This window comes from Erythrolamprus reginae, chromosome 5, assembly GCF_031021105.1.
Source record: "Erythrolamprus reginae isolate rEryReg1 chromosome 5, rEryReg1.hap1, whole genome shotgun sequence".
NCBI lineage: Eukaryota > Metazoa > Chordata > Lepidosauria > Squamata > Dipsadidae > Erythrolamprus > Erythrolamprus reginae.
Window position 1 is genome coordinate 5,965,190 of NC_091954.1, and position 18,653 is coordinate 5,983,842.

At 40.1% G+C, this 18,653-nt stretch overlaps 1 protein-coding gene across 3 annotated transcripts in view; it reads left to right on the plus strand.

The window, feature by feature from the left end:
• Positions 1–18,653, plus strand: part of KCNMA1 (potassium calcium-activated channel subfamily M alpha 1) — a 655,726-nt gene that overhangs the window by 565,881 nt on the left and 71,192 nt on the right. For all 3 annotated transcript variants that reach the window (XM_070752010.1, XM_070752011.1, XM_070752012.1), the window contains exons 21-22: positions 7,704–7,928; positions 10,465–10,657. In XM_070752010.1, coding sequence (XP_070608111.1) covers positions 7,704–7,928; positions 10,465–10,657 — 418 coding nt within the window. The remainder of the gene's footprint in view (positions 1–7,703; positions 7,929–10,464; positions 10,658–18,653) is intronic.

Consider the following 18,653-nt stretch of genomic DNA (forward strand, 5'->3'; position numbering starts at 1 on the left):
CATCAGCCCCCTGCCTATGAATTAATGTGTGTTGAATAGAAAGTATGTTGGTGGATTGGAAATGACTGTTTTTATATTAAATTGGAGTTTTAGAATAGAATGGAGTGGAGTGGAGTGGAATAGAATAGAATAGAATAGAATTTTATTGGCCAAGTGTGATTGGACACACAAGGAATTTGTCTTGGTGCAGATGCTCTCAGCGTACATAAAAGAAAAAGATATATATTAGACTGTTAGTTTTTAGTTATTATTGAATTTCAGAATTGTATTTATTTTTTCACATGTTGTAAGCCGCCCCTAGTCCTCGGAGAGGGGCAGGATACAAATCCAATAAATAATAATAATAATAATAATAATAATAATAATAATAATAATAACAACAACAACAACAATAATAGCAATAACAACAGCAATGATAATAACAACAACAACAAAAAATTTTAAATTATGGGTTTTTAATTTTAATTATTAGATTTGTATTGTACATTGCTTTTTCTATTACTGTTGTGAGCCGCCCCGAGTCTACGGAGAGGGGCGGCATACAAATTTAATAAATAAATAAATTTAATAAATAAATAACAATAATAATGATTATTTAAGGTACAATCAAATACCCAAACCTTATACTCCTTTTGTTCGTTCCATTTTAACGTGCTGTATGGTAGGGACATTTTGCCTTCATTATCCAATGGTTGAGAGCTATTTTTAATTTCACATTTATCTAGAGGTGCCATCCGTTGTGACATTTCTCCAAGATCACCTCCTATCAGCTAGGATGGGTAATGATTCTGCTTAGAGGTTCCAAAGGATCCCCTGGATTTCGGGGGGTGGGGGGAACAGCCATCAAACCAACTCGATTATTCTAATCTAACTACCTCGTTACTTCTTACTCTTGTTAGGTTTGGTGAACATTTATGCCACTTATGTTCATCTGCTTGCACATCGCACCAGCAACTCCACCCCAAGGCTGCGTGACACCGAATCCCACTAGATTTTCCCCTTTATTTAGTGGGGGTAGATTTTGATAATTTTTTTTTGAGATTTCCCTACACCACTGAGTAACACAACCAATAATAGTGACAGCTCTGGTTTAGTCTAACGATCATGTGGCAGAACTCTGTTCCTCCCGTCCTCGGGGGAGTTTGCATAATAACCACGACATTGCCTGGAATTGCAGTATTGGCATTTGAGCGATCAATAAACCAGCCGGTTCCACTGAGTAAACTGTTAAGAATTGGATTCCCAAAAATGGCTCAAATTGATATGCATGCCAGAGCGTTCATTAGACCACCAGGGACAAGTCCTCCATACGTTGTTAAATAACTGAGGGCGACAGATGTCAGCTAGAATATTTTAAGTATATTTTAAACAGAGACGACGCTTAATGACCTTAATGTTCCACTCCACGAAGTTTGCATGGCGTTTTTCTTTTTTTAATAAATGACATTAGAAGTACCCTCTGTGTCTGGTTATGATTGAATGATAGATTTCCCACTGTGTGTGCAAAATATATGTACAGATGGGTGTGTGTGTGTACTACTTATTTTATTTATTTATTTATTTTCTCCAATGCACAACAATGCACAATGAAGGCTACAGAGGTTATACTCGAGTAAAACATATTAGAGAACAAATAGAAGTGAAAATTTAGGAAGGGAATATATCAATTAGAGAATAGAAGGATATTATGAGAGTAATATAAGAATAGAATAGAAGAATAGTAGATACGATATATGAGATATAGGAGAGACAATAGGACAGGGGACGGGAGGCTATGTCTTCTGCAGAGCTCCGGTGCTTTTAATCTATTTATTTATTTTATTTATTTATTTTGTCCAATACACAATGAGGGTTTTAGTGGGTATATATCTATATACACATAGTAAAATACATGATGAAGGTTATAGAGGAGATACTCATAGTAAAATATATCAAAGAAACAATAGAAAAGAAGGTATAGGAATAGAACATATCAATGAAAGAATAGAAGAAATAGAAAAATAGAAGAAAGTTATAGGAGATATAGGAGAGCAATATAGAAGTACCCTCTGTGTGTATAGTGTGTATACTATACGCAGTATGTACGTATGTGTGTGGGTATATGTATATAGTATATATGTATATAGTATATGTGTATGTATGTATATGTATATGTGTATGTATGTATGTATGTATGTATGTATGTATATATATATATATATATATATATATATATATATATATATATATGTGTCACTTTTTTTTTGCTGAATTTGAAAATTGAGGGAGACTAGGATAGATCTGTTTCGGCCTTATTTTGGCCTCATTAGCTAGCCATACCCACTGGGACTTGAACCTGCAACCTTTGCCTTGTAAGGCAGAGAATTATCCTCTAGGCCAGTGATTTTCAACCTTTTTTGAGCTGCGACACATTTTTTACATTTACAAAACCATGGGGCACATTGAGGGGGGGGCGGCTAAAAAAAGATTGGACAAAAAATTCTCTTCCTCCCTTTCGCTCTATTTCTCCCTCTTTCTCTCCCTTCCTCTTTTTCTCTCTCTCCATCCCTCTTTCTCTCTTCCTTCTTTCCTCTTTTTTGCTCTCTTTCTCTCTCCCTCCCTACCTCCCTCTATGTCTTTCCCTCTCCCACCTTCTTTTTCTCTCTCTTGCTTGCTTTCTTTCTCTCTCTTGCCCTCTCTCTTGCTTTCGTTCTCTTTCTCTCTCTCTCTCTCTCTTTCTTTCTTTCTTTCTCTCTCTTGCTTGCTTTCTCTTGCTTGCTTTCTTGTTTTCTTTCTCTCTTGCTTGCTTTCTCTTTCTTTCTCTCTTGTTTTATTTCTCTGAGCTTCGCGGCACACCTGACCATGTCTCGCGGCACACTAGTGTGCCACGGCACACTGGTTGAAAAACACTGCTCTAGGCTACAGTATCCAATCCAATCCAACATATAAATATATATATATATATATATATATATATATATATATATATATATATATATATATATATATATATGTTTTCGTAGATTTTCATGGGTACAAGTAAGAAGATCTTGGCATATTCGGGTTTCTTCCTGTGTAGGATTTAGAGATTTCTGGCCAGAAATAATATGTATGTATGTACGTGTATGTATATATATGTCACACATTTTTGCTGAATTTAAAAATTAAGGGAGACTAGGATAGATCTATTTCGCCCTTATTTTGGCCTCATCAGTTAGGTAGCCATACCCTCACTGGGCAGAGAATTAACCTCTAGGCTACAGTATCCAATCCCTTCAGCTCTGTACCAGAGAAGGGTTACATGTTTTTTGTGTCGAATCACCCTGGTATATGGAAGGGACATCACAGCTCCTTTTTTGCCTCTTGGCCCAACCCAGGGCCATTTCCAAGGCAGTTAATTTATTCATAGCCGACAAACTATATTTTGTATGTGTCACGTGTTTTTGCTGAATTTGAAAATTAAGGGAGACTAGGAAGAGACTTTATACATGTAACCCTTCCCTGGTACAGAGCTGAAGGGATTGGATACTGTAGCCTAGAGGTTAATTCTCTGCTTTACAAGGCCAAGGTTGCAAGTTCAAGTCCCAGTGGGTCTGGCTAGCTGATGAGGCCAAAATAAGGCCGAAATAGATCTATCCTAGTCTCCCTTAATTTTCAAATTCAGCAAAAACATGTGGTTATATATATGCTGTGTGTATATATGTATGTGTGTGTGTGTATACCCATACATACATACATACATGTACATACATGCATACATACTACTCAAAAAACCACTCAAAGAACCCATCCTAGATCTGAATGAATGAAATATTCTCCTTGAATCCTTTGTTCTGTACAAAGTTGAATGGGCACAACAGCAGGTGAAATTGACTGTCAGTCAGTGTTGCTTCCTAAGTGGACAGTTTGATTTGACAGAAGTTTGATTGACTTGGAGTTATATTGTGTTGTTGAAGTGTTCCCTTTATTTTTTTGAGCAGTGTGCGTGTGAATCACATTGCTGAATACATAACATGTATGCATGCTTATATATGCTGTGTGTGTATATGTACACATGTACAAATACATATAATAATTAATAATAATAATTTATTAGATTTGTATGCCGCCCCGTCTGAAGACTCGGAGCGGCTCATAACAATAGCAACAGTGTAATAAATCCAATATATTTAAAAGACATCTAAAAACCCACTATAAAAACCATGCAAAACAATCATACCATGCATAAACAATATAAACCCAGGGGTATCTCATATAGATATATACATAGAGAGAGAGAGAGAGAGGAAGGGAGGGAAGAAAGCAAGGAAGGAAGGAAGCAAGGAAGGAAGCAAGGAAGGAAGGAAGGAAGCAAGGAAGGAAGCAAGGAAGCAAGGAAGGAAGGAATCAAGGAAGGAAGGAAGGAAGCAAAGAAGGAAGCAAGGAAGGAGGGGGGAGGGAGGGAGGGAGGGAGGAACATATGCAAACTGAACTTACATTAGTCACATTCTATGAGCAACCTGCCTCCTTAAGGCAATTTTACAACACCAGGCCTGCAAATCGCAAATGATAGCTGTTGAATCCTATCAACTTCATCTCTCTTGAAAGGATAAGCAGTGGCTCTCAGCTTTAATTGTATTCATTTAATCTCATGGTAGGAGCTGGGTGGCTCGAGCAGCTAAAACACTGGGCAGGAGGTTAGCAAGCCCACGTTTGAGACCCAGAGCTACGGGGTTGAGTTCTCGTCCTTCACTCCAGCTCCTCCCTGGGAAAATGATAGGAACCCTCAATTGGGTGTCCCTGGGCAGTGGTGATGTCACTGGATAATCTTCGTAAGCCGGAAACATCTTGGTGTTTCTGACACTAATGCTAATAATGCTAATGATAATAGCATTAGTGCAAGTACAAGTGTACAAGTGCCCTAGTGCCTTCCGTCCCCTGTCCTATTGCTCTCCTATATTTCCTATACCTTTCTTCTATTCCTATATCTCTTCTTCTATTCTTTCATTGATATGTTCTATTACTTTATCTTCTTTTCTATTCTTTCATAGATATATTTTACTATGAGTATCTCCTCTATAACCTTCATCATGTATTTTACTATGTGTATATACCCACTATTTTACAATGTGTAATATACCCACTAAAACCCTCATTGTTTATTGGACAAAATAAATAAAATAAATAAATAAATAAATAAATAAATAAATAAATAAATAAATAAATAGATAATAAATAATAGATAATAAATAGATAATAGGTAATAAATAGATAATAATAGATAATAGATAATACTAGATAATAGATAATAGATAACAGATAATAGATAATACTAGATAATAGATAATACTAGATAATACTAGATAATAGATAATAGATATTAGATAATAGATAATAATAGATAACAATAGATAAAAATAATAATAGGTAATAGATAGATAATAGATTGATACTAGAGAATAGATAATAGATAATTAATAGAGAATATATAATAGATAATAAATAGATAATAGATAGAGTGTGGCTCATTGATAATAGAGTCTGGACCCACAATAAAGTGTGGATCATTGATGTCGCCATACAAGGTGACAATTGAATTGATGAAAAACAACAAGAAAAACTTAGCCAATATCAGGATCTTAAAATCGAACTAGGATGATTCTGGCATAAACCAGTTCAGGTGGTCCCAGTGGTAATCAGCATTCTGGGTGCTGTGCCAAAGACCCCAGCCGACATTTGAAAACAATAAACATTGACAAAATCACAATCTGTCCGTGGCAAAAGGCCTTCATACTTGGATCTGCGCGCATCATCCGAAAATACATCACACAGTCCTAGACGCTCAGGAAGTATTTGACTTGTGGTATTGTGATACGAAATCCAGCATATAAACCTCATTTGCTGTGTATTACTGTTTTGTGAAAATTTTTATTATTGTTATTGTTGTTGTTAATAATAATAATAATAATAATAATAATAATAATAATAATAATAATAATAATAATAATATCACCAGACATCCTGATTGTGGAGAAAAAGAAAGTATGGATCATAGACATCGCAATCCCAGGAGACAGCAGAATTGAGGAGCAGCAGCTAGAGAAATTAGTGAAATACGAAGATCTAAAAACCGAGCTGCAACGACTCTGGCATAAGCCAGTGAAAGTGGTCCCAGTGGTACTTGGCACGCTGGGCGCAGTGCCAAAGGATCTCAGTGGACATTTGAAAACCATAGGAATTGACAAAACCTCCATCTGTCAATTGCAAAAGGCCGCTTGACTGGGATTGGCAAACATAATTCGCCGCTACATCACGCAGTCCTAGGTGCTTGGGAAGCGCCCGACTGGTGATGAAATTCGAAATCCAGCATAGTGATCTCATTTGCTGTGTTGTATTGATAATAATAATAATAATAATAATAATAATAATAATAATAATAATAATCACTGTTATCATCATTATCATGGTCTATTCCATTCCATAATATTTCCAAAGGAAATTTGGATTTAGCGGATGCAAGGAGATTCAGATTTGCAAGATGTTATTAGTTCAACCGTGTAACCATTGGCAGAGTTATAAGACTAATCATAAGACTAAGGTGGCTTAAATGTTTCCTTTTTATCATAAATAATGTACACCAACTCCTATCCAAATATCCCTAATCACCAAGTTCAGCTGAGAGTGTTCTGGCACCCAATGCCACCCCTTCTTACCCCATTCCTGGGTAGTCCGTTAGAATATGTGAATGTGATAGAGTCTATACCAGGGATGGCGAACCTATGGCACGGGGGCCACAGGTGGCCCACGGAGCCATCTCTGCTGGCATGCAAGCCATTGCCCTTGCTCAACTCCAACATTATTATTTATTTATTTATTTATTATTATTATTATTATTATTATTTATTAGATTTGTATGCCGCCCCTCTCCGAAGACTCGGGGCGGCTCACAACAATAGTAAAAGAACATAATAGTAAAAGAAATCTAATATTAAAAGAAATATATATAAAACCCCAATAGTTAAAAAACCATACAACACATACATACCAATCATAAAATATAGGAGCCCCCATGCCTGGCGATATAGGTGGGTCTTCAGTAATTTGCGAAAGACAAGGAGGGTGGGGGCCGTTCTGATCTCCGGGGGTAGTAGATTCCAGAGGGCCAGGGCCGCCACAGAGAAGGCTCTTCCCCTGGGTCCCGCCAGATGACATACATGTGTGTGCCAGCCAGCTGATTTTTGGCTTGCACAGACATTCTGGGAAAGCATTTTTGGCTTCCGGAGAGCCTCCGGGGGGATGTGGGAGGGCGTTTTTACCTTTCCCCGGCTCCAGGGAAGTGTTCGGAGCCTGAGAAGGGCGAAACTCGAATCTACTGGGCCCACCGGAAGTTGCGAAACAGGCCGTTTCCAGCCTCCAGAGGGCCTCCAGGGGGTGGGGAAAGCTATTTTTGCCCTCCCCAGGCATTGAATGATGGGGATGGGCACTCAGACATATGCGATAGCACATGCCCAGGCTCTGTCGGCACCCGAGGAAAAAAAGGTCCACCATCACTGCTCTATGGTGGGTTTTTTCTTCTTCATACATGGGGCATTTAATCCTCTGTTCGATATTATTGAGGCAAAAAGGTAAAAGCGATTTCCTTGGGTTCTCATGCCTTGTTTCTACAGATGAATCTTCTTGCTGGTCTTGAAAACTCTTCATTTCTTCTAACTCTTCTTCTTCTGGGTTGTTGTCCCCCCCACTAGACCCGAAGCGAAGCTGCTATGACCGTCCTCAGTGGCCACGTGGTGGTTTGTATATTTGGAGACGTGACGTCAGCGCTGATAGGACTGAGAAATTTTGTGATGCCGCTCCGAGCAAGCAATTTCCACTACCACGAGCTCAAACACATCGTCTTTGTGGGCTCCCTGGAATATCTGAGGAGGGAATGGGAGACCATGCATAATTTCCCCAAGGTCTCCATTTTACCAGTAAGTCCCAGGACCTGACCCTTCCCAACTCCTTCCCTTCCATCCTTCCTCCCTCCTTCCATCCCTTCCTTCCTTCCTCCCTCCCTTTCCTTCCTTCCTGTCTCCCTCTTTCTCTTCTTCCCTCCCTCTCATCCCTCCCTCCCTTTCCTTCCTTCCTTTCTCCCTTTCCCTCTTTCTCTTCTTCCCTCTGTCACCTTCCTCCCTCCCTCCTTTCCTCCCTTTCCTTCCTTCCTGTCTCCCTCTTTCTCTTCTTCCCTCCCTCTCATCCCTTCCTTTCCTTCCTTTCCTTCCTTCCTGTCTCCCTCTTTCCCTCTCTCTTCTTCCCTCCCTCCCTTTCCTTCCTTCCTTTCTCCCTTTCCCTCTTTCTCTTCTTCCCTCCGTCACCTTCCTCCCTCCCTCCTTTCCTCCCTTTCCTTCCTTCCTGTCTCCCTCTTTCTCTTCTTCCCTCCCTCTCATCCCTTCCTTTCCTTCCTTCCTGTCTCCCTCTTTCCCTATTTCTCATCTTCCCCCTCCCCTCCCTTCCTTCCTCCCTTTCCTTCCTCCCTCCCTTTCCTTCCTTCCTGTCTCCCTCTTTCTCTTCTTCCCTCCCTTTCCTCCCTCCCTCCCTTTCCTTCATTCCTTCCTCCCTCCCTTTCCTTCCTTCCTGTCTCCCTCTTTTCCTCTCTCTTCTTCCCTCCCTCCTTCCCTTTCCTTCCTTCTTTCCTTCCCCTTTCCTTCCTTCCTGTGTCCCTTTCTCTCTTTCTCTTCCTCTCCCTTCCTGTCTCCCTCTTTCCCTCTCTCTTCTTCCCTCCCTCCCTTTCCTTCCTTCTTTCCTTCCTCTTTCCTTTCCTTTCCTTTGATCTTGGGTTTCATTGTTTTGCTCTTGACTCGTTATAAGCCTGAGGACTTGGCCTTTCCCTGTTTGTTGTAGCTATGAAAACCAGGCCCTGAGAGACCTTATTAGAGGGAATTTGCCGGTGTGTCAAGGATGAATTTCAGCGGCTATCAGATATGTTAGCGTCGTTGTTCATTGAACACTTGCCCGAATGCCTTGCATACAGCCGGTTTTGATGTTATGATTTTTCTTGACAGCATGGCAATTATTAGTCATGGCATTATTTATGCCTGCGAAAGCTTTGAAAGCATTTTGTATTGTTTATCTATCTACTTTGCCCCATCTGAGAAAAGATCTGGTCTGTTAGCTTTCTTCTTACCTAATTTACCAATAGGAAGATCTCGTCTCTTTAAGGGAGGACAGAACTGAAAATATCTCTCAATGAGGACAGAATTGAAGAGCAGGTAGGTAGGTAGGTAGGTAGGTAGGTAGACAGACAGACAGACAGACAGACAGACAGACAGACAGACAGATAGATGCAGATGATGGATAGATAGATAGATGATAGGGATAGATAGATAGATAGATAGATAGATAGATAGATAGATAGATAGATAGATAGATGCAGATGATGGATAGATAGATAGATGATAGGTATAGATAGATAGATAGATAGATAGATAGATAGATAGATAGATGCAGATGATGGATGGATAGATAGATAGATGATAGGGATAGATAGATAGATAGATAGATAGATAGATAGATAGATAGATAGATAGATAGATAGATAGATAGATAGATAGATAGATAGCAGCAGCAAAACCAGCAATAATAATAGAGATAGATAGATGGGTGGGTGGATGGGTGGGTGGGTGTTTAGGTAGGTAGGTAGGTAGGTAGGTAGGTAGATAGATGATAGATAGATAGATAGATAGATAGATAGATAGATAGCAGCAGCAACAACAACAACAATAATAATAGAGATAGATAGATGGAGGATGGATGGATGGGTGGGTGGGTGGGTGGGTGGATGGATGGATGGATGGATAGACGGACAGACGGGTAGGTAGGTAGATAGATAGGTAGGTAGGTAGATAGATAGATAGATAGATAGATAGGTAGATAGATAGGTAGATAGGTAGATAGGTAGGTAGGTAGGTAGGTAGGTAGGTAGGTAGGTTGGTAGATGATAGATAGATAGATAGATAGATAGATAGATAGATAGATAGATGACAGACATACATACATACATATAAATACTGCAGATAGATAGTGTTAGTTTGGTTCCATGAGTGGCTCATTCTTTTCCATATCACTGGCACAAGTCCAGCATTTCCACCAGTGGCTATCTGAACATACCCCTCCGTGTGCTTCAGAGGACAGTTGTTGCTCCAGGAGACAAACAGACCTCGAGAGGGCTCCTGTGAGGTTTCCCCATCCTCCCTGCTCCTTACTCGTTCAGCAATCGCTTGACTGAGTATGGAGTCTGAAGGCCAAAATGCTGCCATCGGCCCCAGCCACCCTTTCCAATGAGCTTTTTTTTTCTTTCATTCCCTGGCACATAGTTAGACCCTCTTAATGTCAGAGCATTAAAAAGAAAAAGGGGGATACTTGTTAAATCATTTCCCAAAGCTCCTTCTCGCTCTTTAATTTGTTTTCTTTCGTTCCCTTCCTCTTCCCCCCCTCTCTCTCCTTCCCTCCCCCTTTTCTCCGCTGAAGGGTACACCATTAAGCCGAGCTGATTTAAGAGCTGTCAACATCAACCTCTGTGACATGTGCGTCATCCTGTCAGCCAATCAGAATAATATTGATGACACTTCGCTGCAGGACAAGGAATGCATCTTGGCGTCACTCAACATCAAATCTATGCAGTTTGATGACAGCATTGGGCTCTTGCAGGCTAATTCCCAAGGTAAAGACTGCCCTATAATACTTCTCCGCGGTGCCTGGAGGGGACAGGAAATGGCAGGAAGAATATCTCTCACTCAGTAATTCAAAGGGACCTTCCATCCACTGGCTTGACGGTTAAACCTGCTGATTGGGAAGACGGGGCTTGGGTGTAGCACGCGGAGGAACACAAGCTAATCTGGGCACACGGGAGAACGGAGGTCGACTGGGGAGAGAATCCGTCTTCGTTCCTCTCCTTGCTCCTTCCATGGAATTCTTGCCGTGTGTAACGATCAAGTTATTTGTATACCCTTTGCGTTGCCAGGGTTGGCGTCGCGCCATAAGACGCTGATTTGAGTAGTATCTTTGCTTTGTCCACAAGATTATATTAATAGGGTTCATATGATGCTAAAGCAACATCTTTTAGGGCAGAGAAAAGTGATATTATTATTATTATTATTATTATTATTATTATTATTATTATTATTATGTCAGTACAACACAGCAAACGAGATCACTATGCTGTATTTTGTATTTCATCACCAGTCGGGCGCTTCCCAAGCACCTAGGACTGCGTGATGTAGCGGCGAATTATGTTTGCTGATCCCAGTAAAGTGGCCTTTTGCAATTGACAGATGGAGATTTTGTCAATTCCGATGGTTTTCCAATGTCCGCTGAGATCCTTTGGTACTGCGCCCAGCATGCCAAGTACCACTGGGACCACTTTCACTGGCTTATGCCAGAGTCGTTGCAGCTCGATTTTTAGATCTTCGTATTTCACTAATTTCTCTAGCTGCTTCTCCTCATTTCTGCTGTCCCCTGGGATTGCGATGTCGATGATCCATACTTTCTTTTTCTCCACAATCACAATGTCTGGTGTGTTATGCTTCAGAATTCGGTCAGTCTGGAGTCCCACAGTAGTTTTACTTGCTTGCTTATTTTTGACCACTTTTTCGGGATTATTATTATTATTATTATTACTATTATTATTATTATTATTATTATTATTATTATTATTATTATTATTATTATAGATTCCTCCAGGTCGTTTTTGCTTCGGGACATAACCACCATAGATGAAAGAAGGTGCCCTGCCCTTCTTTACATTTCCAGCATGACTGATTATAATTTGGGTATATCTTCGCCAATCATTTTAGGGCCAAATGCCACTTTCTGGCAGTGTCCTTTTATTGTTGTTGCTGTTCGTTTGCTTTGTCCCTGTTAACTCAAGACCGCAAGACAATATACATGCTTTAAATATATGCTTTAAAAAAATAGACCTCCTAGATCTGAATGAATGAAATATCCTCATTGAATACTTTGTTCTGTACGAAGTTAAATGTGCTGACAACATGTGAAATAGGGCCAGAAAAGGCAGGGAGAAGCCTCTGTGGGGCCTCTCTAGGAATCTCCTGGGAGGAAACAGGGCCGGAAAAGGCAGGGAGAAGACTCTGTGGGGCCTCTCTAGGAATCTCCTGGGAGGAAACAGTGTTGGAAAAGGCAGGAAGACACCTCCGTGCGGCCTCTCTAGGAATCTCCTGGGAGGAAACAGGGTGGGAAAAGGCAGGGAGAAACCTCCGTGGGGCCTCTCTAGGAATCTCTTGGGAGGAAACAGGGCCGGAAAAGGCAGGGAGATGCCTCCGTGGGGCCTCTCTAGGAATCTCCTGGGAGGAACAGGGCCGGAAAAGGTGGGGAGAAGCCTCCGTGGGGCCTCTCTAGGAATCTCCTGGGAGGAAACAGGGCCTCCACCCTTCCTGTGGTTTCCCCAATCGCATTCATTATTTGCTTTTACATTGATTCCTATGGGGGAAAGTTGCTTCTTCTTACAAACTTTTCTACTTAAGAACCTGGTCACGGAACGAATTAGAGGCACCACTGTATAGGGAAAGTTATTTTAATTTTGTTGCCGACTTGTTCCAGCTGGCCTGCTCAAAAGTCCACTATCTTATTTCATTCGACATGCTCTCCGAAACATGGAAGTAACCAGTTTTTGTGTGGTAGTTATAGGATGGCCATTAGGAAGACAATGGTGCAAACTTTTAACTGTTGTGTAGCCAATAAATTATGGGTTTATATTCCCCACACAAGGGGCAGAATTAATCTGTGGCTAATGTCCCATTTTATCTATTTCCCCCCCCCCCATTTGTTTTCATTTTTAATGTTTACTTCACCTTACATTTGACTGAATTTATCTTTGTTATTATTAATTTTCAATGGATAACTTTGCGGTTTGACTTCAGCAGCGAAGAGTGGTTTATTATGCATATTATTTACTAGGCGCAGAGTAAAATATGTATAATAGAATACATTGTTTGCTAATTTATGAGTAATTATAATACATAATATTAATATATTGCCAAACATATTAATAATATGTTCTGCATTATTATATATTGTAATGATTCATTAATAATAAATTATAGACATTAGTCCTCAGTTGGCAAGACATGAACAAAATTAAAGCAACACATAGCCATGGTGCTTGAATTTTTATTAAATTTTTCTAAAAAGAGATTGGGAAGCCGAGGCAAACAGAGGAAATCAGATTTATCTATATAACAACAAGAATCAAATACCGTTTTACACTTTCTGTGCGAATGTAAATAATATATATTTTAAAATTCCTTGTAATTAGATCCATGAATAATTAGGACAACTGAAGTTCATGTAGGCTAATTATTTCAAGTGTGACTTGAAAGCCATTTCAATATTGGAAAAGTCATTATTTCTTTTTTAAAAGTAGCAACTTTTTTGTGGATGTAGCTACTTTTTTGTGGATTTCTCCTTGGAACATCCCATCATCATCCATCATCATCCAAATCATCTAAATCCACATCTAGTCTGCCCTTATACTATACAGGAAATAGTATAAGGGCAGACTAGATGGATCATGAGGTCTTTTTCTGCTGTCAATCGTCTATTTATTTTATTTATTTATTCATTTGTCCAATACACAAATACATAGGAAGAAAAATAGACATGTAGTAATATATATAAGGGTAAAAGTGAACTTAGAGGAGAGGATATATGACAGAAAGAAAATACAGTGGAACCCCGACATAAGAGCTGCTCTACTTAAGAGCAACTCGAGATAAGAGCTGGGAGGGGAGAGATATTTTTGTTCTACTTACAAGCCCAAATTCGAGATACAAGCGCCAAGGAGCTGTCTCCTGAAGCCAAACGCTAACTTCCGTGTTCGGCTTCAGGAGACAGCTGCGAAGCGGCGCGCGTGTTTTAAAAGGTTGCAGCCGGCCTGGGGGGCTCGGGGGGGTGCTTGCAGCTTTCTTTCTTGCTCTTTTTCTTTCTCTCTTTTACCTTCCCTTCCTCTATTTCTTCTTTTCTTTCTCCTTCCCACCTTCTTCCCTCCCTCCCTCCCTTCACTCATTCCTCTCTTACTCTCCCCTTTCATAAGTTTCCTTGCTTCCTTCCTCTGTTCCTGTCCCTTCCCTCTTTCCTTCCTTCCTTCCCACCCTCCGTCCATTCATTCACCCATTCCTCTCTTGATCGCTTAAAGCCGGTCCCTGGTGCAAAAAGGGTTGGGGACCTCTGTCCTACAGGATTGGGTGGCAGAGAAGTTGAACATATGTAAATTTAAAAGTTTAAGAAAGTTTACAAGTTAAGTGAAAGAAACTTCATTATTCATTTATATGTACATGTACATTTCTTCATTAAAAACATGTCTTTCTGCATAATTTAGACTAACTTTGTGAGTTTTTTGAGGGCTGGAACCAATTAAAATTATTTACATTAATTCCTATGGGGAAAAGTCGTTCGAGATAAGAGCTGCTCGACTTAAGAGCCCAGGTCCGGAACGAATTAAACTCGTATCTCGAGGTACCACTGTATATATGATAAGTGAGAGAAAGGAAAGACAACTGGACAGGGGACAAAAGGCACACCAGTGCACTTATGTATGCCCTTACTGGCCTCTTAGGAACTTGGAGAGGTCAATCGTGGAGAGTCTAAGGGAGAAGTGTTGGGGGTTAGGGGTTGACACAATTGAGTCCGGTAATGAATTCCATGCTTCGATAACTCGATTGTTAAAATTATATTTTTTACAGTCAAGTTTGGAGCGGTTCATATTAAGTTTGAATCTGTTGCGTGCTCTTGTGTTGTTGCGGTTGAAGCTGAAGTAGTCATTGACCGGTAGGACGTTGCAGCATATGATCTTGTGGGCAATACTCAAATCATGTTTTAGGCGCCGTAGTTCTAGGCTTTCTAGGCCCAGGATTGTTAGTCTATTTTCGTAGGATATTCTGTTTCGAGTGGAGGAGTGAAGGGCTCTTTCTGGTGAAATATCTTTGGACATTTTCAAGGGTGTTGATGTCTACAAAAATGGTGGAAGGTCTTAAGCATAAAACGTATCAGGAAAGACTTCATGAACTCAATCTGTATAGTCTGGAGGACAGAAGGGAAAGGGAGGGGGACATGATTGAAACATTTAAATATGTTAAATGGTTAAATAAGGTTCAGGATGGAAGTGTTTTTAATAGGGAAGTGAACACAAGAACAAGGGGACACAATCTAAGGTTAGTTGGGGGAAAGATCAGAAGCAACGTGAGAAAATATTATTTGACTGAATGAGTAGTAGATGCTTGGAACAAACTTCCAGCAGACGTGGTCGGTCAATCCACAGTAACTGAATTTAAGCATGCCTGGGATAAGCATAGATCCATCCTAAGATAAAATACAAAAATAATAGTATAAGGGCAGAATAGATGGACCAGGAGGTCTTTTTCTGCCATCAATCTTCTATGTTTCTATGTATGTTTCTATGTTTCTATCTACTTTAAAATGTCTCACTTAACAACAGAAATTTTGGGCTCAGTTGTGGCTGTAGGTCAAGGACTTATTTATTTGTTTATTTTTATTTATTTATTTTGTCCAATACATAATACACATTGAAGAGAATAGATATGTAATAATATAAATAAAGAAAAGAATAGAAGAAAAGATATAAAAGTATAGGTGAACATATTTGAAAGGAAGAAAAGATAAATGAGATAAGGAGAGACAATTGGACAGGGGACTGAAGGCACACTGGTGCACTTATGCACGCCCCTTACTGACCTCTAAGGAACCTGGAGAGGTCAATCGTGGAGAGTCTAAGGGAGAAATGTTGGGGGTTAGGGGTTGACACTACTGAGTCAGGTAATGAGTTCCACGCTTCGACAACTCGGTTGCTGCAGTCATATTTTTTACAGTCAAGTTTGGAGCGGTTAATATTAAGTTTGAATCTGTTGCGTGCTCTTGTGTTGTTGTGGTTGAAGCTGAAGTAGTCATTGAGAGGCAGAACTTTGCAGCATATGATCTTGTGGGCAATACTTAGATCGTGTTTTAGGCGAGGTAGTTCTAAGCTTTCTAGACCTAGGATTGTTAGTCTGCTTTCGTAGGGTATTCTTCTTTTGTTTGGAGAGGGGTGAGTTTAAGTGGGCAGTCAAGCAGAAAGCTCTCCTGTCCAAACTTCTATGGAACATCAATATCAATTGGGATGGGGAAGGCTGTAGAGCCTCCCCCTCCCACCTGTCCTTAATAAACAGGATCTACAATGCCCATAACTTCCTGTATCAACAAAGGAAGAGATGCTATTTCTGCTGGTCTGGCAAACAGTTCACTCTACTCCACCTTGCTCGATGCATTTATCTGGCAAGAGCAGCTGTCACTTCCTTTTTGTTTAATAGTCGGTGCATTATTCACCCTGGGGAGGAAAACATTTTAAATCATCTAATTCAGGTGCAAAACCTGACCCACATCACTTTTCTGTTTGGAAAATGCATGGCAGCTGGATTTACCGTAGAGACAGCTTTTGCGCGCACTCCCAACTGGACTCCTGGAAGTACTCTAGTTGAAATAATTTGGGGGGGGGGGGAAGAGACTTCAGGATATGGCTGGAAAGATGCCAGTTGCACAGGAACAGGCCTAGGATGAAGTGACAGATCAATGATTCCTGGAGTGCCATCATTTTAATGGAGAAATGAAGGAAGGAAGGAAGGAAAGAAGAAGAAAGAAAAAGAGAATGAGAGAAAGAAAGGGAAGGAAGGAAGAAGGAAGGAAGAGAAAAAGAGAGTGTAAGAGAGAGGGAAAGCAAGCAAGAAAGAGAGAGAAAGAAAAGGAAGGAAGAAAAGAAAGAGAGAAAGAAAAGAAAGGAAGGAAAAAAGAAAGCAAAGGAAGGAAGAAGGAAGGAAGGAAGAAAAAGAGAGAGAGAAAGAGAGAAAGGGAAAGCAAGAAAGAAAGAGAAAGAAAGAGAAAGAAAAGGAAGGAAGAAAAGAAAGAGAGAAAGAAAAGAAAGGAAGGAAAAAAGAAAGCAAAGGAAGGAAGAAGGAAGGAAGAAAGAGAGAAAGAGAGAGAGAAAGCAAGCAAGAAAGAGAGAGAAAAATGAAGGAAGAAAAGAAAGGAAGGAAAAAAGAAAGCAAAGGAAGGAAGGAAGGAAGAAGGAAGGAAGAAAAAGAGAGAGAGAAAGAGAGAGAAAGAAAGAAAGAAAGAGAGAGAGAGAAAAAAGGAAGGAAGGAAGGAAGGAAAGAAAGAGAGAAAGAAAAGAAAGGAAGGAAAAAAGAAAGGGAAGGAAGGTGGGAAGGTAGGAAGGAAGGAACAGAGAGAAATGCTGTGATTTCACTGAGGTTTCTCTTCCTGGGAAGCCCCACCTCCGGACTTCCATTGCCAGCCGAAGTGCCCGTTTTCGCACTGGTGGGATTCCCCTGCTGGGATTCCCCTGCAGCATTGCAAAAATGCAGAAGTCCAGAGGTGGAGTTTACCAAGGAGGGGAGCCTCAGGGGAATCCCACCAGTGCGAAAACAGGTGTTTCCTCCCAAGAGATTCCTAGAGAGGCCCCATGGAGGCTTCTCCCCGCCTTTTCCGGCCCTGTTTCCTCCCAGGAGATTCCTAGAGAGGCCCCACGGAGTCTTCTCCCTGCCTTTTCCAGTTACGGTTTTGGATGATCGTGTTTGTAAATGGAAAATGGTTCTTGAGAAGAGGCAAAAAGATCTTGAACACCCGGTTCTTATCTAGAAAAGTTCGTAAGTAGAGGCGTTTGTAGGTAGAGGTACCACTACTATTGAGCAAGGTACCACATATAAATATTATCAGATTGTTGTTCTTACAGAAGCATTATCTCTATGTTGTTCTTTCCCCTAAGTCCCCAAACATCAAGCTGCCATGAGTGTGTTTTACAAAAGGAAGGAAGGAAGGAAAGATTTCCATAATGCTTACCTTATTATTTGAAATATCTGTCTTTTCATAGACACACAGCCTGCCATCTTGAGCTCCAAATGTATTTTGAAATCTGTCCTTCATGTCTCTTTGAAGAAATGACAGCGAGACATCTGTGTCGCTTTAATTACAGCAAGAACTTTACACAACTTATTGTGCTGACATAATATTACCCTACCGTCAGTGTACGTGGCAGACTGGAAACCCAGGCAAATTCTAACCCACAATCCTCTTTTTTCTCCCAATTAAGATTCATATCTGCATGGATTCTAGTAATCTATTAATTATTTTACTTTTATTAGGAAAAATGTTGAAACGATTGAAAAACAATGCTCAGGTATTTCTGTCATTGGTGAAAGAGATCCAATATTTGTCATTTCAAGCTAATAGCGAATGTGATTTTGCCAAAATGTCGCAAAGACACTGAAAATATTACACAGAAAAAACCCAAACTCACAACAATCTCTCTCTCTCCTCTCTCTCTCGCAGGTTCAAGTCCCAGTGAGGGTATGGCTAGCTGATGAGGCCAAAATAAGGCCGAAATAGATCTATCCTAGTCTCCCTTAATTTTCAAATTCAGCAAAAAAACATGTGACATATATATATGTGTGTGTGTGACCTGATTATGTGTAATAATATCCTAATTCAAATAAATGTGATGATTACATGTGGTGTTTGTGTGTGTGTGTGTAACATATGTTTGCTGATAATGAAAAGGAAGGGAGACTACTATAGATCTATTTTGAGCTTATTTGCCCTCATTATATATACATGTATATGTTTTCAGGAGTATAGGTATCTAGGTCTATATGTAG